Genomic DNA, 24,903 nt, shown 5'->3' with positions numbered 1-24,903 from the left:
CAAAACAAAAAAAGGGCCAAATTTGACGCCTTACATGCCAAGCACACGACATAAAAGGACGAAAAATTCCCCTTAGTCCCCTTTCCTTTCCAAAAGGGAATTTTCATCATTTCCTCATTAATGGGCAATGACATCGGGGGGATCAGTTGAGAAAACTTCCAAATTCATGGGGGTTACGTGAAATAAACAATATTCAGTGGGGTTATGTACAAAACCCCTCAAGCTCAGGTGGTTTAAGTTGAAATTTAACTCACTAATAATGTTAGGATAAAATTACTCACTTGCTTGGTGGTGAGTTCTGAGTCAAACTTAATCTTATCGCCACCAGAATTGCCCATGATTGCCTTCTTGAAGGTTGCCTCTGAAATAGGCACACATTCCATGTGAACCTTGAAACGAACCTGGTAAAAGTTTCAAATTTGTTACAAGTTTAGGAGCCACAAAGTTATGTAGAAATTAAAAGTCATAAGAAAAATGGACAGCTATAATGACTTCTAGATTGGAAAAGGAAAACATGAAATTCTGCAATATTTAAAGTAGCACCTGTGCAGGATAGGACCCACCAAAGGCAGCTGGCTCAAGTTTTACTCCTCCTGCTGATGTTGCTTCATAAATCCCATATAAAAGCTTCGCATCAAAATCATAGAGGAAGAGCTTGAAACCAGGCTTGATCTTAACCACAGTATCTCTCTTGCCGTGTGGAAGACCCATGACCATGTAGCTGAAACAATCTGATTTGGTCTTAGCATTGCACATGAATATCATCCCATCAATTTTCTCTTGGTCCTCTACCTGGTTATAATCCCTTTCCTTTTTATTCTTTTCTTGGTTTTTATCTACATTTTTGGCCTTGTGAGGATTTCTTTCGCTACTCTGATTAGGTGTTTTCTTTACAATTTTGGTTTCAGGCTTCAACGCTTTTGGAGTTTTTGTCTCCGATCGTGATTGTTTTGATGCTTCTGCATTAGCAGCATCCCCAGTCCTCTTAATCCTTTCTCTGACCATCACAAAAACCTGCTCCCAGGAATCTCTGGCTATGGGATCTTTCCTGCAATCAAGCAAGAGCAGAAAATTACTCTTTTCTGGATGTTCATCACAGACTAAATCATTTAACCTTCACCAAAAAGCCAGAACAGTCGAGTTGCCAACATCAATTCTTATGAAATAAAGCACAACAGCCACGGGGTCAGACGTACAAACTCCTTGCTTGGTAACTTTTAAGTATATCATACATTGTAAAAGGAAAAAACAGCAGAAGAACCTCGCCTTCGTGTTGCAGCATTGGAGGAGCTAAGTATGACAATCTTCTTAAGCATCACATTAGGAGGTCAAAAGGAGAACTTGAAACAAATGTGCACATAAATATGAAGTTAATGGTTAATTCAGTTTGAGGTCATCTCGAACAATCAAGCATATACCTTATTGTGAATTACCACTAACTGTGGACATGAATTACCACTGACCTTAGCAATTGCCAAACTACACCTCCCTCTCAGCTTGCTAAGAAACTCTTTGAAGCTCTTATCAACTCGCCCCCACCCCCACCCCACCCCCCCACACACACACACACAAAAGAAAGAAAAAAGAAAAAAAAAGAATCCATCATTGACTGTTGTTTGTTGGTGGGACAGAATTTTATTAATTCTCAGTTAATAACGTCATCCAACACAAATATCAGATTATCAGTTACTTTTATCTAAGCTTTATCTAACTACTATGTAATAGGCTGCAAAGAATGTAGTTAGCAGTGGATCCATATACCTTAAGACACTGTGACCTGCCTTATGCCTGTACTGTTACAATTTACAACCTTCAAATTGCAGTTTAATGTTTTTTCCCTTGATTATCAAACAAAAGTGAGAATTGTTCAACCACACGTGAGCTTAAGATAAAGAACAAGCAACTAGATAAAGCCGACAAATTTCAAAGGTCTAAAGAGATCAAGAGTATAGCCACATGTGACCCAAACTGCATCTAAACCACATAAACAGGAATATTAAAAAAACTAACATATTGATTAACAGGATAATCATAATGGTTTTCTCAGTCATCTGGACATAACACACATGCACCAAAGTGATGGAATCAAAGAATAATTGAACATAGGTCATCAAAATTATTTTATCAAATGTTCAAACATTGGTAGCGAGATGGAACAAAAATGATGGAGCCTGAAAATTTATAATGGAATATTAATACCCTCCAACAACCAACCTAGATGACTGACTATACAACTAGATTTTAAATATCCTTCCTTTTGCATTTTCATAAAAAAATGATCCTAACCCAAATTTGAACCTAAAACCTCAAGTAATCCAACCCCATCTACCACCAAGTCAAGCCTCAATGGACATTTTACAGGATTGGTTCCCCGCAAAACAACTATATGGCACTAAAACTCAAGGTTTTAAATATCAGCCAATAAATCAAAATTATCGACAATTTATCGGTTTTGGGGCCCTTCTGACATAAAAAGTTCAAATTTTAATCGGTTTGTCGTTTTGGGGTTGGGGGGGTAATTACATGCGAAAAAGTGCGATAAACCAATAAATCAGCCGAGTTTAGCAGTAAAAATTATCGGAATTATCTGTTAGTGATCGTAAACATGTGTACTTACATTTGCTTAGCGATCTTAAATATGTGCATTTACATTTTAGTATGTTTATATTTCATTAAGTTTCTACAGTTGGTTTATTTATCTTGTTATTTGCTTGTATTTTATTCTAGATTATATTTTATGACATTATATTATGCATGCACACCCTTTAATATGACACTCCGATAAATACTAATTATCCCCGATTTCTGCTATCCGATATGGATTTTGACCATCCGATAAATCCCCGATATACGATGTTTGAAACCCTGCTAAAACTATAACACATTAAAACATTGCTCTTCCTTCTTTATTATCATTTGTTATCTCTTGTTCGTCTCATATAACGTTAGGGCTATTTCATTTATGCAAAATTTCTATATGGGGGCTTAAAGACAAGTACTTGATAAACTACATCACACCCCCATAAACTTATCAGCCAAAATCTTTTCTTTTCTCCTAAAACCCTAACAGTCTTCCCGTTCCAATTAACCCAACTCAACAGCACAAAATTCCCAATCAGAGTTATCGTCAGTGCAAATCAACTCACAAAAGATTCAAAATTTTAATAAGTTAGAGGAACCAAATGCCAAAATTCAGTACAGTACATTAATAATTGAAGGGTTTAGAGCAAAATATCAAAGATTAGAAACTTCATCAAAAGCCCAAGCAAGTTTCTAGCCGATCGATACTATGATTACAGCTCAGATGGTAATTCCTACAGAATTTGGTACCAAAATCCATACTGAAGATTTTAGAAACCCTAGATCTCATTGCGCATTGGGAACGTACCTGGTAGGGAGAGGAGGAGGAAAACGATGAGGAGAGAGAGCGGATTGGTCAGCGGGTCGTCCCTAATGTTTCTATTGGAGCTAGGTTTTTATAGTCTGTGAGCGAGCCCGATAGCCCGTTAGTGATCCGACCCGTTAAGAAATAGGATGCAAATTTAGCATTGTCGATAAATATAATGTTACTTTAAAAATTTGTATAGGAGCCGACAACCCACTTTACAAAATGGGTTGTCAGCTCAATGCGATGTGAGCCCTCTTGCTAGTCACATCGGGTGGGGCTCACATGACAGTAAGCTGGCAGCTCATTATACCAACTCATACCTAGTATCATCTATTTTCTTATAAGTTTGTTTATAAGGTTTAGTTACAAATTTGTAGTATTTTATTATATGTAGTTGGAGATATAACATGCCCTGCCCCATAGTTGTTCTGACAGATGGCCTATTGTAGGTCATAGCCCTTATTAAATCTCGGATTTCTTATAATTTTAATGCTGAAAAGTTTAATAAGATATAGCTCACTGATGAAATAGAACTCACGTTCAAAGTGCTAATGCATGAAACCAACTTACCAGATTGAAGTCTGTGAGATTGGACTCTATCAATTAGAGTCCCTTAACCAACTTTAGATGACAAAAGTAGGTCCTCGGGTCCTCGGTCTAGGCTACGTGTGGTTGAGTCTACTTGGCTTGGCCTGAGATCACAGAAAAAACGTCAGATGGACAATTATGAACTGTCCACCAACATCTCCCCCTCCCTCTCCCCCCACCCCACCCCAACAAAAAAAAAACCAATGCCTTAGTCAGATTCTTGATAAAAGATGTCATAAACAGTAGGTAATTAGCTTAGGTTTTTTAAAGTAGATGATCCTTAACCTTGGTCGGCAGTTGCAATCATAGGTCAGAGTTCCAGCATAGGTCTTTGTGAAAACGGCGAAGGAATTGAGAAAAACATGAAGAATAAGCAAAACAGACTCCACCACACTCTGGTGTGGCAGAATCTGCACTGTTTGCTATGGGTGTGGTGTCTGCCACACCCTGGTGTGGCAGAATCTGTCTTGTTTGTCATAGGTGTGGTGTGTGCCACACCAGGGTGTGGCAGACTCGTTTTTAGAATCCTAATCTATTTGGGATTGTGTTTTGTTATAAATAGAATCACGTTTTTTAGGGTTTCTAAAGGAGAGAATTAGCATTGTTTTGAGCACTTTGAGAGGGAAATATTGTGAGGGAGTTGAGAGCTTTGGTTAGGGTTATATTTGAGTGATTTTGTGAGTTGTAACTCGTTGTATTTCTCCTCCATATAGTGAAATCTCCCCATCCTCTCCCCGTGGACGTAGGCAATTGACGAACCACGTAAATTCCTGTGTTTGTGTGTGATTTTGGTCGTTATTTTGTGAATTGCACTCGTGTTTGGTTTTGGTTTTCTTCTCTCATTGCTCACCGACTCGTTTGGTTGTCGAGCACGCTTCCGCACGGCGCGCAACAAGTGGTATCAGAGCTTAGATTTCAGATCTAGGATTTTGGATTAGGTGGAGGAAGATTCAGTTGGAAGCTTGGTTCTTAGAGTTCTAGGCTTCGGTGGAGTTAGAGTTTGAAGTTGCCGTTGAAGATCTCGCTTTCCTCGTGTGGTTAGGAGTTCTATTTGGAATCCAATCTAACGTTCAGTTGGGTAACTTCTAAATTCTATAAAGTTTGAATCTTTCTTTGCAATTTAGACTTTTTGATTATGGGTGAAGAAGATGGTGAAAGCAGCAAGATGATGGATACAGTTCAAGTGGGTTTTCAGAACACTAAGATTAGTGTAGTAAAATATGACGGCAAAATCAATTTTGGTTTGTGGATGAGTGACGTACAGGATATGCTCAATGCTCAAAATTTGGAGGAGACCATCATGGTTGATGTGAGGCCACCTAAATATGAAGAGGCGGTATGGGAAAAGATGAATAAGAACACTTATGGGGTGATCAGGTCCTGTTTAGAACAGGAGCTGAAATATGATGTGATTGGGGTGACGTCTGCGATGAAGATGTGGGAAATTCTCAACAATAAGTATCTTACGAAGAGTGTTGAGAACAGGTTACATTTGCTGCGTAGGTTATTCAGATTCCAGATGTCCCGATGCACCTCGCTTGTGGATCATGTGAACAACTATACTAAGTTGTTGTCGGACTTGGCGAACGTGGATGAGAAGATCACGGATGAGTACAAGGCTATTATTCTTTTGGGCTCCTTACCGGATGAGGAGTATGATACCTTCGTGCTTACTTTGCTGAACGGGAGATCTTCTATCACTTATAGTGAAGTGACTAACGCATTGACGAACTACGATTTGAGGAGGAAGGATAAGGAGACTTCCCGCGCTAGTACTTTAGGAGAGGCCTTGTCGACGAGAGGTAGAAGCCCATATCCGAAAGGTGGTAATCGAGGAAGGTCAAAGACAAGAGGTCGTTGTCAGCTAGCTAAGAACCAGTGTGTGTTCTGCAAGGAACTAGGACATTGGAAGAGAGACTGCCCAAAGGTCAAGGAAAATGAGAATATCAATAAAAAAGGGCCCGAAGGCCAATGATGTGAATGTTGCGAAAGGCGATGATTCTGATGATTCAAGCTTTTCTCTTTTGATTACTCTGGAGGTAAACCATTTGGATGCATCGGATTGGATGCTTGATTCTGGCGCTACTTATCATGTGACTCCTAGGCGAGATTGGTTTTCATCGTTTGAGAGACTCGACGGGGGTGTTGTTGTCATGGGAAATTATCAATCCTATGGCATTTGTGGGATAGGTACTGTGAGGATTCGGATGCACGATGGAGTAGTCTGTGAGTTGAAGGAGGTGAGATTTGTTCCTCAGCTGAAGAAGAATCTTATCTCAGTTGGAGCTTTGGAGGCGAAGGGATTCAAGGTGACTTTTGAAAACACTGTAGCGAAGTTTACTAAGGGATCTTTGGTGGTGATGAAGGGAGTCCGCAATTAAAATTTATACTATCTGAAGGAGAGCACCGAGATTGGTCAGGTTGCTTCGGCTATTTTAGAAGCGGACATGAGCAGACTTTGGCACTATAGGTTAAGACACACAGGTGAAAAGTCACAGCAGGTATTGTGCAAGCAGGTGCTATTGAAGGGAGCCAAGAGTGGGAAGATTGAGTTCTGTGAGCACTATGTTCTTGGAAAGAAGACGAAGGTGAAGTTCGGGTCTGTCATTCATCAGACGAGGGGCATCCTAGACTACATGCACACAGATGTTTGGGGTCATACTAAGACTGTATCACTTGGTGGTCGATATTGGTTCGTCACGTTTGTTGATGACTATTCTAGGCGTTGTTGGGTGTACACCATGAAGCATAAGAATAAAGTCCTAGATTTATTTGTGGAGTGGAAGAAGAGATTGGAACTGCAGACTGAGAGAAAGATCAAGACGTTACGATCCGACAACGACGGCGAGTATACTTCAGACCTTTTTCAGCAACTATATCGAAACGAGGGCATAGAGAGGTACTTCATAGTTAGTCATACACCGCAGCAAATGGGGTGGCAGAGAGGTTAAATCGGTCTTTGTTAGAGAAGATTCGATATTTATTAGCGCATAGTGGTTTAGATAAGATCTTTTGGGCTGAGGCACTTTCATATGCGAGCCACATCATTAATAGGCTGCCTTCATTTGCGATTGAGAGAAAGACCCCTATGGAGATGTGGTCGAGAGAGACAGCACATGACTATGACCAGCTTAAGGTATTTGGTTGCCCTGCATATTATCATGTTAGAACTGTTAAGTTGGAACCTTGAGCTAGGAAGACCATATTTGTAGGATTCAAGCGTGGTGTCAAGTGATACAAGCTTTGGAATCCAGTTGATAAGAAGATTGTGCTGAGTAGGGACGTCACATTCGATGAGGCTTCAGTTGATAAGAAGATTGTGCTGAGTAGGGACGTCACATTCGATGAGGCTTCTATCTTGAAGCTTCTCATCTCTCATCAGGTGGAGAGTGACCCGACAAATAAGATATCGCAGGTGGTGGAGATTGATGCAGCTCCACAGTGTCCAGATGGTGCAGTATCCATTAGAGTGCGGTGGAGATTGATGCAGCTCCACAGTGTCCAGATGGTGCAGTATCCATTAGAGTGCCGACTGAGGTGACCTCAGGCGAGCACGATGGTTATGTGGAGGATACGGGTACTCAAGTGCAGGATCAAGGACCGACGACTCAGGTTCAGGATTCTATTGCGGTTCGAACAGAGGAGAGACATACGACTGCCAGCACGGTATGCCGACACAGTTGCATATGCACTTCCGGTAGAGAGTATCAATGAGATGATACCTACTACTTTCAGAGAGGCCGAGCAGAGTTCAGAGGCTGATTCGTGGCAGGTAACTATGCAAGAAGAGATGGAGTCTCTTCATAAGAACGATACATGGGAGCTTGTTGAGCTTCCAAAGGGGCGGAAGCCAATTGGGTGCAAGTGGGTGTACACGAAGAAGGAGGGTATTGAGGACACTCCATTGAGGTTCAAAGCTAGGTTGGTTGCGAAGGGCTATGCACAGGAGGAAGGTATTGACTATAATGAGGTTTTCTCTCCGGTGGTGAAGCATTCTTCGATTCAGATTCTGCTATCTTTGGTGGCACAGTATGGATTAGAGTTAGATCAGTTGGATGTGAAGATGATATTTTTTCATGGTGATCTTGATGAAGAAATATATATGACTCGGCCATTGGGATTCTGAGCTGCAGGGAAAGATAAGTTGGTTTGCAGATTAAAGAAATCGCTATACGGTTTGAAGCATTCTCCTTGACAGTGGTATAAGCGATTTGATAGTTTTATGCCTGGTCATTCGTACACTCGGAGCCAGTTTGATCATTGCGTGTATTTTCGCAAGTTGAGAGGAGGTGCGTACATCTATTTGTTATTTTATGTCGATGACATGTCGGTTGCCTCTACTTCCAGGTCGACTATAGATGAGTTGAAAGTTCAGCTTTCAAATGAGTTTGAGATGAAGGACTTGGGTGAGGCCAAACGTATTTTGGGAATGGAGATTGGTAGAGACAAGAAGAATGGCAGAATTTGTTTGACACATGTGGCTTATTTGAAGAATGTACTAAAGCGATTTCATGTTAGCATGGATACGAAGCCAGGTAGTGTACCATTGGGAGCCCATTTGAAGCTTTCAGCTGGCCTTTCACCGAAGTCAGTTGAAGATCGAGAGTTGATATCGAAGACTCCATATGCAAGTGCGGTTGGGAGCTTGATGTATGCGATGGTATGTACAAGGCCGGATTTATCACAGACGGTGAGCATGGTTTCGAGATACATGCACGATCCAGGAGTGGGTCATTGGGACGCCGTGAGATGGATTTTGAGGTACATTCGAGGTACGCTCAATGTTGGTTTGATTTATGAGTGGGACACTACAGGTGGGTAGTTATGCATTGGATATGTGGATTCGGATTATGCCGGGGATTTGGATAAGTGTCGGTCTACTACAGGGTGTTTTCGTCGAAAGTTGCCTTCATCATTGATTTCATTAAACTTCAAATGTTACAAATGAATTCAAACAACAAAGAAATAAAAATTACAACTTTCTTGAAAATAAACACAAGATCCGTTCGTCGTCTCTTACCACCGTCGATCAGATCTGATTGCTGAAAAAATTGGGCAGAGCTTCGTCTATCCGCGAAGGGATCGAGAAAACTGTAGCGCCTATCTCGATAAAAGCGAGATATTTGCTCTTCTTAGTATTACCACAACGGGATAATACTAAGGATCGGGTACGGGTGATGTAGATCTGACGAAGAAACTCTCTTACGTTGAAGTGCTCGATCACTCTTCACTCTGGCAGGGCTTCGCCAATTCTCCAAAACTCTAAATCTGAAAAAATGAGGCCTAAGGCTTGTATTTATAGGCATGAGGGGTTGCAAAGCGGTTAAAACCACTTAAAGGGGTTAAATCCGCGCTGAGACACCCTAGGGGTGTCTTGGCCTGGCCGAGACACCCTTGGGGTGTCTTGGCTTGGCCTAGACACCCTTGCGGTGTCTTGACTTGGCCGAGACACCGTAGGTGCCTCGGTTCAGCTCTGAGACGTTTTCAATGCCCGTTTGACCGTTTTCACTGTAACTTCTTTGTCTGAACCCGGATCTGAGTGATTCCAAATGCGTTGGAAAGCCGACAAGGAGTTCTATCAGCTCCAATGGTTGGATTATCTGTAGAATGAATGAGACACGAAGGGCATTGTTCCCTTTGTAAACATTGCGGGGCTCCCGATTAGCCCGCATCTTCGTTATTCCAGAATTCTGTCAGCTCACGTAGTTCATCGATTCACTTCAAACGTTCACCGACATCAATCGAACTCCTGTGAACCGGATAGTGACGTTCATCGTCATTCCTTAACACTGAGCTGTTCATAGAGACCTATAGGCAATTTTCGATGCCTACACACGTAGTTCGTCGGTTCACTTCAAGCGTTCACCGACATTAGTCGAACTCCTGTGAACCAGATAGTGATGTTCATTGTCGTTCCTTAACACTAAGCTGTTCACGGAGACCTATAGGCAATTTTTGATGCCTACAGATACCCCTCCAAAGCGTTCCAGACTCGTTTCTTTTATAGAAGAGGCTAGAATACTTTGGATGTGATTGATCCAGCCTTCAGTCGGCGTAAAGGACCTGTAGTTAGCTTCAACTCTTGGCTCCTTCGATTTTCGGTCTATTCGATGCTTTGACGAATAACCGAAGTTCTTCCGGCACTGCGTTTATCGCCTGGCCGTCGTCGGAATCTCGAGTCTATCACTAGTGAGTTGAGTTTGGCTCGTGTCATTGAGTTGACTTTGAATTGACTATCTCTGTCATATTATGCTGACTTAAGGTTTCAGATTATCGTATGTTGACTTTTTTGTCACAACGCGTTGACTGGCGTTGACCTAGGGTTACGCGTTAACCGGCGTTGACCCTAGGGTTTCGAACGTCGAACGTTGACTTTTTGGTCGCAACGCGTTGACTGGCGTTGACCTAGGGTTACGCGTTGACCGGTGTTGACCCTAGGGTTTCGAACGTCGAATGTTGACTTTTTGGATCGCAACACGTTGACTGGTGTTGACCTAGGGTGACGCGTTGACCGGCGTTGACCCTAGGGTTTCGAACATCGAATGTTGACTTTTTGTCGCAACGCGTTGACTGGCGTTGACCCTTAGGGCTTCGAATGTCGAACATTGACTTTTTTGTTGAAACGCGTTGATTGGTGTTGACCTAGGGTTACGCGTTGACCGGCGTTGACCCTAGGGTTTCGAACGTCGTACGTTGACACAGTTTATACTCGTATGTTTACTGGAGTATACATAGTTTAAGCTCTTAAGGTATTGGAGCACGGCGGTCCCAAGTGTCGGGGTTGCAGGACCAACTGTTAAAGCTGATTCATCTGCATTTGTGGATCTTATTTTAATGTTGTTGGATAATCGAGTCACGAGACCAACTAATAGAGCTGATGCATCAATGACTCGTACTTATAGAATTTTTGGCAAATTCTCAGCCATCAACGGGTTTGATGAGCCTTTACCGACTACCGTTTAAGTCGGGCTAGCATGAAGATTGTTTAGATCCGTTCTGCACATAACGTTGTGCTAAAAGAGTTAACTCTTTTAGTGCTACGACATCGAATACGTAGACTTCGTCTTTCTCACGGGAATAGACTACCCGGCAACGCGTGTTAGGCGCTGACTTATCCTTACTTAGGATTCAGGATAAAAATCCCCAGACTCGGATTCTGACGTCTTCTTCAATCGGTAAAAGACTAAACCGACAATGCGTGTTAGGCGTTGACTTATCCCTGCTTAGGCTTCGGGATAAAATTCCCCGTGCGTGTGAGGCACGGATTATGGTGTTATTAATAACAACATGCCACAATGTTGAATATATGGTCTTTTGTCCTTTTTACGGTCAAAGACTAACCGGCAATGCGTGTTAGACATAGACTTTGGGATTTTTGGCAAACCCCCAGCCATCAACGGGTTTGACGTGCCTTTACTGATTACCGTTTGAATCGGGCTAGCATGTGAATTATTAAAACCCGTTTCACATGTAACGTTGTGCTAAGAGAATTGCTTCTCTTAGACTTAATGCTATGATTTTGAATACATAGACTTCGCCCTTGTTACGGGAATAGGCTACCCGGCAACGCGTGTTAGGTGTTGACTCATCCCTACTTAGGCTTCAGGATAAAATTCCCCAAGTTTAGACCTTGGTGTCTTCTTCAATCGGTGAAAGACTAAACCGGCGACGCGTGTTAAGCGTCGACTTATCTCTATTTAGGAGTTGAGATAAAATTCCCCAAGTTTAGACCTTGGTGTTTTTTTCAATCGGTGAAAGACTAAACCGGCAACTCGTGTTAGGCGTAGACTTATCTCTGTTTAGGAGTTGAGATAAAATTCCCTATGCACAAAGTGCTCGGATTGGAAGTTGAAAATTGTGTCTTTTCTAAGGGTAAAGACGGACTGGAAAATAGAAGAGGAAGAATTTTATATTCTATCTCCCGGCACTGAAGAGGAAAAATGTTATATTTTATCTCCAGTTGGAAAGGAAACTCAAGGTGGGATCTCCACCCCCAGAATCCGAAATGATGAAACTAGGAGTGGGATCTCCACTCCGAGAATCGGAAAAATTCAAACGACCCTAACTTTTATAGGATTGGTCATTCGATCCAAAAAGAGTCCCTCATTTATTGAGGGGAAATTCCGATTTCGACCCTAACTTTTATAGGTTTGGCTGAAAAAGGAAAAGATGGAAGTCTTTCGTTTATCGAAAAAGAATGACTCGGTCTTAGTCCTAACTATTTGTAGGCTTGACTAAGTGAGATTGAGAATAATCCTAACTTTTATAGATTTGATTGCTTAATTTTTTGAAAGTGGACCTCTCGTTCATGGAAGGAATCAAGAGGAGAATTTGGTTGTGGCCCTAACTTTTATAGGTTTGACCAAGGAAGCAGTGGAAGTGGGAGTATTGAGACGATCTTTACCTTTTATAAGCTTGATCGTTCAATTTGAAAGTGGACCTCTCGTTCACGGAAGGAATCGAGAGGGGACTTTGGTTGTGGTCCTAACTATAGGAAGGTTTGACCAGGTAGACAGTGAGAGTGGGAGTACAAATTATGGTGGGACTTTAATGTTTATCACCTTGTTCGTAATTATCGGGTTATCCCTAAGAAAATTACATATAGTGTTCTTCCGGGAACTTCCCATTATATGACTCATCCACCCCCAGCTTCTTTCTTGGAACTGGGTCTGACTTTGTACTCCGTTACATGTTTGGGTTATCCTTAAGAATATTAGCGTAACATTCTCCAGGAACTTCCCATCAATGGTAGGAAACAGTTTAGACTCATATACCTATTGGAGTATCAGGGAGCAGTTTAACCTCATATACCGATTGGAGGATTGAGAAGCAGTTTATACTCGTATACTCTTCGGAGTATTGAGAAGCAGTTTATACTCGTATACTCTTCGGAGTATTGAGAAGCAGTTTATACTCGTATACTCTTCGGAGTATTGCCGTTCTTATTTGGCTTATCCTAGCGTTATGACGCCGGCTTCAACCAAGGTTTGTTACAGACATTCAAACACCACTCAAGACGACATAGAAGAACAATATACACGTCATCAAGCAACACATGGCGGCGCGGCAAGACATGGTGTCGCGGCTAAGGCGCGACAGACCAAGGTGTCGCGGCTAAGGCGCGGCAGCCTATGGTGCCGCGGCTTAACCGCTGCAACCTATGGTGCCGCGGCAGTTAAAGAAGGATGTTGTGGCAGTTATAAGGGAGTTATCTGATGATTTTTGAAGTCCACGTGGCGGCGTATCAGAGATAGAACGTGTGCTGACGTGGACAGGCAGTTAAACCACGAAAAAGGTGGTTAAAGGTCGTGGGAGAACAGTTTCAAACACGTATGAACGTGGGTGTAACTGCCCCTTTAACCGCGGCAGTGTCGACTGCCGCGCCCTTTAGCCGCGGCAGTGTCGACTGCCGCGTCCTTTGGCCCGCGACATGTATCGTACTGTCGCGCCCTCTAGGCCGCGACAGCATCAACTGCTAAAGAGACAGTTGTTGATCGGCTATTTCTTCAGTTATTGTCTAAGGAGGCTATAAATACCCCCCTATGGCCATCATTGACAGGGGCTGAGCATTTCCAGAGCAGATTAGAGCAGAGAGCCTTGAGTTTTGGTGAATTAGAGCAAGAGAGAGAGTCTTCCTTCTTCACAAACATCCTCAAAAAGCTTCTGGCGATTCCTAGAGATCTAAGCTCTGACTTGATCTTTAGAAGAGTGAACATCTTACATCGATAAGATATTCGCTTCAAATTCTTACTTCGATAAACGAAGGAAGAATCATTAAACCTCATTTTCATCCTCGAACGTTGACTTTTGTCGCAACGCGTTGACTGGCGTTGACCTAGGGTTACGCGTTGACCGGCGTTGACCCTTAGGGTTTTGAATCGTCGAACGTCGATTGGTGTGGATTTTCATCCTCGAACGTTGACTTTTGTCGCAACGCGTTGACTGGCGTTGACCTAGGGTTACGCGTTGACCGGCGTTGACCCTTAGGGTTTTGAATCGTCGAACGTCGATTGGTGTGGATTTTCATCCTCGAACGTTGACTTTTGTCGCAACGCGTTGACTGGCGTTGACCTAGGGTTACGCGTTGACCGGCGTTGACCCTTAGGGTTTTGAATCGTCGAACGTCGATTGGTGTGGATTTTCATCCTCGAACGTTGACTTTTGTCGCAACGCGTTGACTGGCGTTGACCTAGGGTTACGCGTTGACCGGCGTTGACCCTTAGGGTTTTGAATCGTCGAACGTCGATTGGTGTGGATTTTCATCCTCGAACGTTGACTTTTGTCGCAACGCGTTGACTGGCGTTGACCTAGGGTTACGCGTTGACCGGCGTTGACCCTTAGGGTTTTGAATCGTCGAACGTCGATTGGTGTGGATTTTCATCCTCGAACGTTGACTTTTGTCGCAACGCGTTGACTGGCGTTGACCTAGGGTTACGCGTTGACCGGCGTTGACCCTTAGGGTTTTGAATCGTCGAACGTCGATTGGTGTGGATTTTCATCCTCGAACGTTGACTTTTGTCGCAACGCGTTGACTGGCGTTGACCTAGGGTTACGCGTTGACCGGCGTTGACCCTTAGGGTTTTGAATCGTCGAACGTCGATTGGTGTGGATTTTCATCCTCGAACGTTGACTTTTGTCGCAACGCGTTGACTGGCGTTGACCTAGGGTTACGCGTTGACCGGCGTTGACCCTTAGGGTTTTGAATCGTCGAACGTCGATTGGTGTGGATTTTCATCCTCGAACGTTGACTTTTGTCGCAACGCGTTGACTGGCGTTGACCTAGGGTTACGCGTTGACCGGCGTTGACCCTTAGGGTTTTGAATCGTCGAACGTCGATTGGTGTGGATTTTCATCCTCGAACGTTGACTTTTGTCGCAACGCGTTGACTGGCGTTGACCTAGGGTTACGCGTTGACCGGCGTTGACCCTTAGGGTTTTGAATCGTCGAACGTCGATTGGTGTGGATTTTCATCCTCGAACGTTGACTTTTGTCGCAACGCGTTGACTGGCGTTGACCTAGGGTTACGCGTTGACCGGCGTTGACCCTTAGGGTTTTGAATCGTCGAACGTCGATTGGTGTGGATTTTCATCCTCGAACGTTGACTTTTGTCGCAACGCGTTGACTGGCGTTGACCTAGGGTTACGCGTTGACCGGCGTTGACCCTTAGGGTTTTGAATCGTCGAACGTCGATTGGTGTGGATTTTCATCCTCGAACGTTGACTTTTGTCGCAACGCGTTGACTGGCGTTGACCTAGGGTTACGCGTTGACCGGCGTTGACCCTTAGGGTTTTGAATCGTCGAACGTCGATTGGTGTGGATTTTCATCCTCGAACGTTGACTTTTGTCGCAACGCGTTGACTGGCGTTGACCTAGGGTTACGCGTTGACCGGCGTTGACCCTTAGGGTTTTGAATCGTCGAACGTCGATTGGTGTGGATTTTCATCCTCGAACGTTGACTTTTGTCGCAACGCGTTGACTGGCGTTGACCTAGGGTTACGCGTTGACCGGCGTTGACCCTTAGGGTTTTGAATCGTCGAACGTCGATTGGTGTGGATTTTCATCCTCGAACGTTGACTTTTGTCGCAACGCGTTGACTGGCGTTGACCTAGGGTTACGCGTTGACCGGCGTTGACCCTTAGGGTTTTGAATCGTCGAACGTCGATTGGTGTGGATTTTCATCCTCGAACGTTGACTTTTGTCGCAACGCGTTGACTGGCGTTGACCTAGGGTTACGCGTTGACCGGCGTTGACCCTTAGGGTTTTGAATCGTCGAACGTCGATTGGTGTGGATTTTCATCCTCGAACGTTGACTTTTGTCGCAACGCGTTGACTGGCGTTGACCTAGGGTTACGCGTTGACCGGCGTTGACCCTTAGGGTTTTGAATCGTCGAACGTCGATTGGTGTGGATTTTCATCCTCGAACGTTGACTTTTGTCGCAACGCGTTGACTGGCGTTGACCTAGGGTTACGCGTTGACCGGCGTTGACCCTTAGGGTTTTGAATCGTCGAACGTCGATTGGTGTGGATTTTCATCCTCGAACGTTGACTTTTGTCGCAACGCGTTGACTGGCGTTGACCTAGGGTTACGCGTTGACCGGCGTTGACCCTTAGGGTTTTGAATCGTCGAACGTCGATTGGTGTGGATTTTCATCCTCGAACGTTGACTTTTGTCGCAACGCGTTGACTGGCGTTGACCTAGGGTTACGCGTTGACCGGCGTTGACCCTTAGGGTTTTGAATCGTCGAACGTCGATTGGTGTGGATTTTCATCCTCGAACGTTGACTTTTGTCGCAACGCGTTGACTGGCGTTGACCTAGGGTTACGCGTTGACCGGCGTTGACCCTTAGGGTTTTGAATCGTCGAACGTCGATTGGTGTGGATTTTCATCCTCGAACGTTGACTTTTGTCGCAACGCGTTGACTGGCGTTGACCTAGGGTTACGCGTTGACCGGCGTTGACCCTTAGGGTTTTGAATCGTCGAACGTCGATTGGTGTGGATTTTCATCCTCGAACGTTGACTTTTGTCGCAACGCGTTGACTGGCGTTGACCTAGGGTTACGCGTTGACCGGCGTTGACCCTTAGGGTTTTGAATCGTCGAACGTCGATTGGTGTGGATTTTCATCCTCGAACGTTGACTTTTGTCGCAACGCGTTGACTGGCGTTGACCTAGGGTTACGCGTTGACCGGCGTTGACCCTTAGGGTTTTGAATCGTCGAACGTCGATTGGTGTGGATTTTCATCCTCGAACGTTGACTTTTGTCGCAACGCGTTGACTGGCGTTGACCTAGGGTTACGCGTTGACCGGCGTTGACCCTTAGGGTTTTGAATCGTCGAACGTCGATTGGTGTGGATTTTCATCCTCGAACGTTGACTTTTGTCGCAACGCGTTGACTGGCGTTGACCTAGGGTTACGCGTTGACCGGCGTTGACCCTTAGGGTTTTGAATCGTCGAACGTCGATTGGTGTGGATTTTCATCCTCGAACGTTGACTTTTGTCGCAACGCGTTGACTGGCGTTGACCTAGGGTTACGCGTTGACCGGCGTTGACCCTTAGGGTTTTGAATCGTCGAACGTCGATTGGTGTGGATTTTCATCCTCGAACGTTGACTTTTGTCGCAACGCGTTGACTGGCGTTGACCTAGGGTTACGCGTTGACCGGCGTTGACCCTTAGGGTTTTGAATCGTCGAACGTCGATTGGTGTGGATTTTCATCCTCGAACGTTGACTTTTGTCGCAACGCGTTGACTGGCGTTGACCTAGGGTTACGCGTTGACCGGCGTTGACCCTTAGGGTTTTGAATCGTCGAACGTCGATTGGTGTGGATTTTCATCCTCGAACGTTGACTTTTGTCGCAACGCGTTGACTGGCGTTGACCTAGGGTTACGCGTTGACCGGCGTTGACCCTTAGGGTTTTGAATCGTCGAACGTCGATTGGTGTGGATTTTCATCCTCGAACGTTGACTTTTGTCGCAACGCGTTGACTGGCGTTGACCTAGGGTTACGCGTTGACCGGCGTTGACCCTTAGGGTTTTGAATCGTCGAACGTCGATTGGTGTGGATTTTCATCCTCGAACGTTGACTTTTGTCGCAACGCGTTGACTGGCGTTGACCTAGGGTTACGCGTTGACCGGCGTTGACCCTTAGGGTTTTGAATCGTCGAACGTCGATTGGTGTGGATTTTCATCCTCGAACGTTGACTTTTGTCGCAACGCGTTGACTGGCGTTGACCTAGGGTTACGCGTTGACCGGCGTTGACCCTTAGGGTTTTGAATCGTCGAACGTCGATTGGTGTGGATTTTCATCCTCGAACGTTGACTTTTGTCGCAACGCGTTGACTGGCGTTGACCTAGGGTTACGCGTTGACCGGCGTTGACCCTTAGGGTTTTGAATCGTCGAACGTCGATTGGTGTGGATTTTCATCCTCGAACGTTGACTTTTGTCGCAACGCGTTGACTGGCGTTGACCTAGGGTTACGCGTTGACCGGCGTTGACCCTTAGGGTTTTGAATCGTCGAACGTCGATTGGTGTGGATTTTCATCCTCGAACGTTGACTTTTGTCGCAACGCGTTGACTGGCGTTGACCTAGGGTTACGCGTTGACCGGCGTTGACCCTTAGGGTTTTGAATCGTCGAACGTCGATTGGTGTGGATTTTCATCCTCGAACGTTGACTTTTGTCGCAACGCGTTGACTGGCGTTGACCTAGGGTTACGCGTTGACCGGCGTTGACCCTTAGGGTTTTGAATCGTCGAACGTCGATTGGTGTGGATTTTCATCCTCGAACGTTGACTTTTGTCGCAACGCGTTGACTGGCGTTGACCTAGGGTTACGCGTTGACCGGCGTTGACCCTTAGGGTTTTGAATCGTCGAACGTCGATTGGTGTGGATTTTCATCCTCGAACGTTGACTTTTGTCGCAACGCGTTGACTGGCGTTGACCTAGGGTTACGCGTTGACCGGCGTTGACCCTTAGGGTTTTGAATCGTCGAACGTCGATTGGTGTGGATTTTCATCCTCGAACGTTGACTTTTGTCGCAACGCGTTGACTGGCGTTGACCTAGGGTTACGCGTTGACCGGCGTTGACCCTTAGGGTTTTGAATCGTCGAACGTCGATTGGTGTGGATTTTCATCCTCGAACGTTGACTTTTGTCGCAACGCGTTGACTGGCGTTGACCTAGGGTTACGCGTTGACCGGCGTTGACCCTTAGGGTTTTGAATCGTCGAACGTCGATTGGTGTGGATTTTCATCCTCGAACGTTGACTTTTGTCGCAACGCGTTGACTGGCGTTGACCTAGGGTTACGCGTTGACCGGCGTTGACCCTTAGGGTTTTGAATCGTCGAACGTCGATTGGTGTGGATTTTCATCCTCGAACGTTGACTTTTGTCGCAACGCGTTGACTGGCGTTGACCTAGGGTTACGCGTTGACCGGCGTTGACCCTTAGGGTTTTGAATCGTCGAACGTCGATTGGTGTGGATTTTCATCCTCGAACGTTGACTTTTGTCGCAACGCGTTGACTGGCGTTGACCTAGGGTTACGCGTTGACCGGCGTTGACCCTTAGGGTTTTGAATCGTCGAACGTCGATTGGTGTGGATTTTCATCCTCGAACGTTGACTTTTGTCGCAACGCGTTGACTGGCGTTGACCTAGGGTTACGCGTTGACCGGCGTTGACCCTTAGGGTTTTGAATCGTCGAACGTCGATTGGTGTGGATTTTCATCCTCGAACGTTGACTTTTGTCGCAACGCGTTGACTGGCGTTGACCTAGGGTTACGCGTTGACCGGCGTTGACCCTTAGGGTTTTGAATCGTCGAACGTTGACTTTTGTCGCAACGCGTTGACTGGCGTTGACCTAGGGTTACGCGTTGACCGGCGTTGACCCTTAGGGTTTCGTGCATCGAATGTTGATTGGTGTTGATTTTCATCAAAACATCCAATAATCGACGAAAACGGGCGTATCCGGGTCCAAAACAGGCATATAGGACGAAACGGGACTCAAAACACCCGGGGGTGTCTCGCCTTTGGCCGAGACACCTTGGGGTGTCTCGGCCAAGGCCGAGACACCTTGGGGTGTCTCGGCCAAGGCCGAGACACCTTGGGGTGTCTCGGCCAAGGCCGAGACACCCTAGGGTGTCTCGGTTCTAGGGCCGAGACACCCCCCCCTCTTGCTTCTTTTCTTTTGTCTTTTTCCCTTTTTTGCTTTGTTTCTTTTTCCTTTTGTTTTGGTCCATTACTTCTTTTGTTTTCCCCCCTTCTTTTCAAAATTCAAAAGAGAGTTCCCTCTCTTACTTAGCTCAAAACCGAACCCCCTCCCCTCTATTTCGGTTTTGAGGTTCTTCTTCCCCAAACTTCTTTCCTCCATTGAAGAACCCATCAATCTTTAAGCAATCTTGGATTTTAGCGGATACCCATTGGCCGGAAGCTTGCATTCCCCAAATAGGGTTCTCTCCTCCATCTTCAAGCTCAAAGAAAATCTCCTTTGATTTGGTAAGCTTCCTTTCACAATCCTTTTATTTTCTTGTAAAGGTTGCATTTTTAGGCTTGTAGTAGGCTAGGGGTTGTGTATGCACCATACTTTGGGGTTCTTTGTGCAAAAGAGGTGAAATGGCCGAATTTTGGGGGGCTTATTTGCAAAATAGGGGCTGAAATTCGTGGGGTTTTATTTGCAAAAGTGGGACTGAAATTTGGGTATTGAGTTTATGTCCACTTGGTGAAGGGATGTGGGGGGTGCTTTATGCAATAGGATTAAGGAGTTGTTTGAGGGGTTTATTTGCAAAACAGCCCCTAAACGTTTTGGAGGGGCTTATTTGCAAAAAGGGCTGTGAAATTGAGGCTGAAATCCAAGGGGTCTAAACCCCAAGCCCCTGATCAAATTTTGATAAATGCATGTGGAGACCAAATGCAAAATTTGTAGAGGGGCTTTTATGCAAGATTGGCTAAATTCTGCAAAAAGGGTTTATTTGCAAAATTTAACCAAAATGGTGGGGTACCGGGGGTGCTAAATGATCGGATATGACGATCATGACCCGAACCGGGTGTGTCCTTGACCTGAATTTTGGCCTTGAACACGGAGGGTATTTTGGGTATTTCACCAAAATTCACCGCGAAAATGACAATCATTGTTTCGCATGCACGAAATTTGTAGGTTTAACTAGACTTCAATTATGAAATCCTATTTATGTATAGGATTTTAATTAAAGTTCTCAATTTCCCTTTTAAATTTCGTGTATTCATATTTTAGATTGTACCTGACTTGTTGCTTTGCAGATTGGCAATGTCTCCGCGTCGATCTCGTCCCCGGAGGAGTCGTTCTCGTTCACAGCATAGTGAGGAGGAGGTTCCTACGACATCCTCTTCCGCGGCCTCATTCTTCGGGGGTGAGAATTTATGCCGATTTTTCTTTTTTTGCATCCCTGATTGACCTCTTTGCGGGTCATGAAGGAAGAACCGATACCTCTCTCGCGGAGGGTAAGGTTTCAGACTTGTTTTGCTTAGCCAATTCAAGTCTTCGGTATATTGGGGCGATTTTGTGTCGTCCTACGCCTTATAGGTCGGTGTATGTCACCACGTTATTCACGTGATGATGCATACCGTTCTTCCGGTGTAGGACGCTCAAAATCGTCTCTCCAATTATTCCGTGAATGAGTCTATCATTCTTCTTATGAATTTTCTGACTCCACCCTTGTGCGTTATTGCAGTGGAATTCCCCTCGGGTAGTCTTCCTCCTCACGCCAACACCGGTTGTAGTCGGGGGGTCTTCTCTTCGGCTTCCCTTAGACAGGCTGTTAGCCCACTTCCTCGATTCGATAGAGGTCGCTCAGATGAATCTTGTCGCTTAGTACGGGAAGGAGGGCGCCACTGCTTGCGCCAGCTTATCACAGACGCCACCTTTACCGCTGATTCTACTTCCACTCAGGCTTTACAGAAGCCGAGCTTCTTGTTCGGGGATCATGTTGAGGACCCCGCTATATTGACTCTTGAAGAGGAGCACTGGCTGACTTTTGATGGTGGAGCTTGTTTGTACATCCCTTCGATTCCACGCCAATATTCCTTCAGTCACTTGAAGGGGCAGGCCGTGGACAGGCAGATGTCTTGGCCTCTTACTGAAGATGCTGAGCGGGTTCAGTGCGGATATGTCACTCACCACAAGACCCCCGGCTCTAACGGGTATCCTGACGTTCGTGGTCTTCGACCCGGGATTATGGGTCTTGACACTGCACCCCCAGGCGAGGTGTCAGCAGCTGCCTCTACTGTGAGTAATCGTCTGGCTCTTTTGGGGAGACGGTTATCTTCAGTAGAGTTCAGATGCTATGGCTGGGCTTCCTCACTAGCCAAAGGGTGGTGGGCTCGCATGACTGATTTCGTCTTGGCGCGCTGGGAGAGGGATCTGAAGAGCAGTGGGTTGTACGTGCCCATACGAGCTACTATGTACGGAATCCCAGTCAGCTGTCGCCATTTCTTGGCTTTGCTGGAGACCTACATGCCTGACAGCAACACTTTTCTGACCAGTGGTGGTGAGCTAGGGCTAGCTTTGCATGAGATGCATTATGTTTCGGGTCTTCCGATGGGAGATTGTCCGTATCAGGAGTATTTCCCCTCGAACCAACAGCTGGAGTGTATGAAGAAAGATACTCCCGACATGTATGACACTCTCTGGGATCTTACCTGTCATTATCACACCTCCTTGGTTCAGACTTCTCCTCAAGCGAAGAGGAAGAGGCAGGTCAGTTTGAAGCAGTTTGCCTGCTATTTGTTCCAGAACTTGGAGGGTAACTCCGACGAGTCTGTTCATGAGCTAGATATATTGTCCCCTTCTGCGGTTAATGAGTTGCTGGAGAAGACTGAGGCTCAATCTTACACTATTGCCAGTGCTGAGGGAACTTTTCCCGCGGGGACCAAGTTTCGCTCTTTTCTCCGCCGTGCCCAGAAGTCCATTGGGCCCCGGACTCTATTAGCAGGCTATCTCGCCCTTTGGTTGAAGAAGTGTGTCGTCCCGCATCAGTCTTCAGACGCTCTACCCATCGAGGTGCTCTTCCCTGCAGTTCAGCTAGCCTACGGGAGAGAGCTTTCCCTGCTCCCAGCAATGGTTGCTAGCATCCATTGCGGGCTCAGGGGTCTGGTCAGTAGTTTCACACATATGGGCTCTGCACCATCAGCTGAGCTTGTTTGTCCGAAGGTTGAGCTCCCTTATGCATATCTGATGGCGTGGTTCGTTCTTCACCGTCCTGACTTGATGTCAGCGCCCAGTGTTGTTGACATCCCCGTCCCCTTCATACAGCTGTTGGAGAAGAGCAGATGGCTCGGGAACAAGTTTAGTGATGTGCAGCAAGAGCTTCGAGTCCGCAAGAGTTGGGAATTCTTTAAGTGTTTCCCTCATTTTTCAGGTCGCTATGGCGATGCGCTGGTTGATGAGGAGAAACCCAGAAGCGATCGGACTATTCTTGATGCTGGTTGTTTCCGGTGGCTAGTGAACATCCGTGTTGGATATCTTGTCCTCCGGGTGAAGAACCAGTGCTACATAGAGCCTTATCTCCCTTGCCGCTTTGCTCGCCAGTTCGGTTACGACCAACTGTATGTTGGGAATCCGAGCCGTAGCCTTCAGGTTGAGGGAGGATTGATTGATGGCGTACGAGCGTGGCTATGGACGATGGTGGGATGTACTGGAGCTCGCTTTGCTCTTCCTTCGTATAGGCGTAAGCCACTGATCACTTTCCTCAGCTGCAAGTGGTTGCTTTCTGCCTATGAGTCCATCAGCGTGAAGAGCCTCTCAGAGTTGCAGTCCGAGTATGCGGTCCGGGCTGCTATGATGGCGATTCGCAAGGCTGAGCTTGCTCGGAAGCGGAAAAAAGGGCATGCCAAATCTCTTCTCACAGACGAAGAAGAGCTCCTCCCTACGGATGATGATGATGAGACCTCCGAGGATGAGTATGCGGACGCAGATACCGGCAGAGGGGATCTCGATACCGGTTTGTCTTGTCTCTTTTAATTTTCCTTTTCCATAAATGACAGCTCTTTTTCATTGAAATGGCTATTGTCATTTTAGGTAGGACAGCCGGTGATCATGAGCCCTCAGCTCCTACACACGTTGAAACGTGTGATAGGCCTGCGCATGTTCGACCCTTTGGTCCTCGGAGGGTTGGTGCCCCGAAGAGGAAGAAGACTGCCCATAAGTCCCATGACGGTCAGCGTCCCTGTGGAGTGGACTTAGGGAGCACCGCCGATGGAGGGGGAGGTAACATTCAATTGCTCTTGCTTCAAGGTTGTTTACCTTTTGGGGATTTGTGACCATGTTTTGTGCTTCAGGTTTCTTCGAGGAGGGCGAACTCCCACCGGGTTCGGCGTCCCCTGGCGTTGACAACATGGATTGCTTTGTGCAACAAATGTGCGACGCTTTTCACGATGGGTCTTTGGGCATCGACCTTAACATCGATCTTGAGCAGATAAATAATGTTGAGCCCACAATCCCTTATTCAGGTATATCCGCATCCAATGTCATTTTCCTTATGTAAGGTGAAGGAAGATTTCTCGTTTGAGCTTTCCTCATCCTTCAACATTTGGGTTACCCTGCAGATGTTGCGATGGAGGGGCCAAGCTTCTCGAAGCCGGATGCCGGCTTATTAGCTGACATGCTGGCTGAGCAGACTTCCAGAGGGACCGAGAGACCATTCTTCGGGAACTATTCATCTACCGGTATATATCTGATTTTCTTCCTCTTGCCTGATCTTTTATCTGACCAATGAATGATTGATTATCGCAGCGTCAGCCATTGGAGTTAGCCCGATATCTATCCCTGGCATATCCAGTTTGCCTCAGAGCGACGGGCTTGCAGGTATGTATACGATTCAGGGATATTGTACTTTCCTATGTTTATCTGTCTTTTGACTAATGAGTGCAATCATAGGACCAGCCGGAGTTGTATTTATTTTGTTTTCATTGTGTACCGGTCTTATAAAAAGGCTATCTTTTTATTTCATTGTAACGATTGAAGTTGTAATGAATGCAGCAATGAATACAGCAACTTTTTCCGCAAACAAAGTTGTAACAGATCCAAAAGCAATGAAAACAGCAACTTTCACCGAAAACAGTATGCATACGATTTTCTTGTCCCGATTCTCCTTACTTATCCAAATTTCCATTTGGTTAACCTAGGAGTGTCACTGTAGGACCAGGCGTTGAGCCTGATACAACTACAGTTCCTGGGGCTGAAAGTCTTCATAGCAGTGGTGCCTCCCCGTCTTTGCCGAGTGGTGCGAGCAATCCGCCTGCAGGGGCTGACGTACCCTCTTCTGCTGCTGTCCCAGAGCCTGTCGGACCTCAACCCGAGGGGACGTCTGTTGGTGTCGGTATGTTCAGAACTTGCCTTTTTACTTTCCTTTTCATACTCGATAATTCACTGAGCTTCTATGTTTCTGCTTGTAGGATCTCGAT

At 45.7% G+C, this 24,903-nt stretch overlaps 2 protein-coding genes and 1 long non-coding RNA gene across 3 annotated transcripts in view; 2 read left to right on the top strand and 1 right to left on the bottom strand.

The window, feature by feature from the left end:
- Positions 1-3,459, bottom strand: part of LOC109831778 — a 4,336-nt gene extending 877 nt beyond the window's left edge. The window contains exons 1-3 of the mRNA XM_020399196.1: positions 3,389-3,459; positions 544-1,048; positions 282-401 (exon numbers count right to left, since the gene is read on the bottom strand). Of these exons, the coding sequence (XP_020254785.1) occupies positions 282-401; positions 544-1,005 (582 nt within the window). The 5' untranslated portion in view covers positions 1,006-1,048; positions 3,389-3,459. The remainder of the gene's footprint in view (positions 1-281; positions 402-543; positions 1,049-3,388) is intronic.
- On the top strand, positions 20,749-22,943 carry LOC109831395. Its single transcript, XM_020398721.1, has 3 exons — positions 20,749-20,852; positions 21,174-21,727; positions 22,860-22,943. The coding sequence occupies exons 1-3, from the start codon at positions 20,750-20,752 to the stop codon at positions 22,941-22,943; spliced, it is 741 nt and encodes a 246-aa protein (XP_020254310.1). The 5' UTR covers position 20,749.
- Positions 23,620-24,077, top strand: LOC109829674. The gene is made up of 3 exons (XR_002244114.1): positions 23,620-23,707; positions 23,779-23,949; positions 24,046-24,077. It is a non-coding gene; the product is annotated as an uncharacterized LOC109829674 (long non-coding RNA).

Source organism: Asparagus officinalis, chromosome 2 (assembly GCF_001876935.1).
Source record: "Asparagus officinalis chromosome 2, Aspof.V1, whole genome shotgun sequence".
Lineage (NCBI taxonomy): Eukaryota > Viridiplantae > Streptophyta > Magnoliopsida > Asparagales > Asparagaceae > Asparagus > Asparagus officinalis.
This window is presented reverse-complemented; position numbering and strand designations above follow the sequence as displayed.

Bases quoted from the DNA above. Each gene is read 5' to 3' on its own strand.
- LOC109831395 (XM_020398721.1), top strand. From the start codon at position 20,750: ATGTCTCCGCGTCGATCTCGTCCCCGGAGGAGTCGTTCTCGTTCACAG. The intron at 20,853-21,173 runs GTGAGAATTTAT...GCGTTATTGCAG, and splicing joins CGCGGCCTCATTCTTCGGGG to TGGAATTCCCCTCGGGTAGT. The intron at 21,728-22,859 runs GTGAGTAATCGT...CTCATTTTTCAG, and splicing joins TGTCAGCAGCTGCCTCTACT to GTCGCTATGGCGATGCGCTG.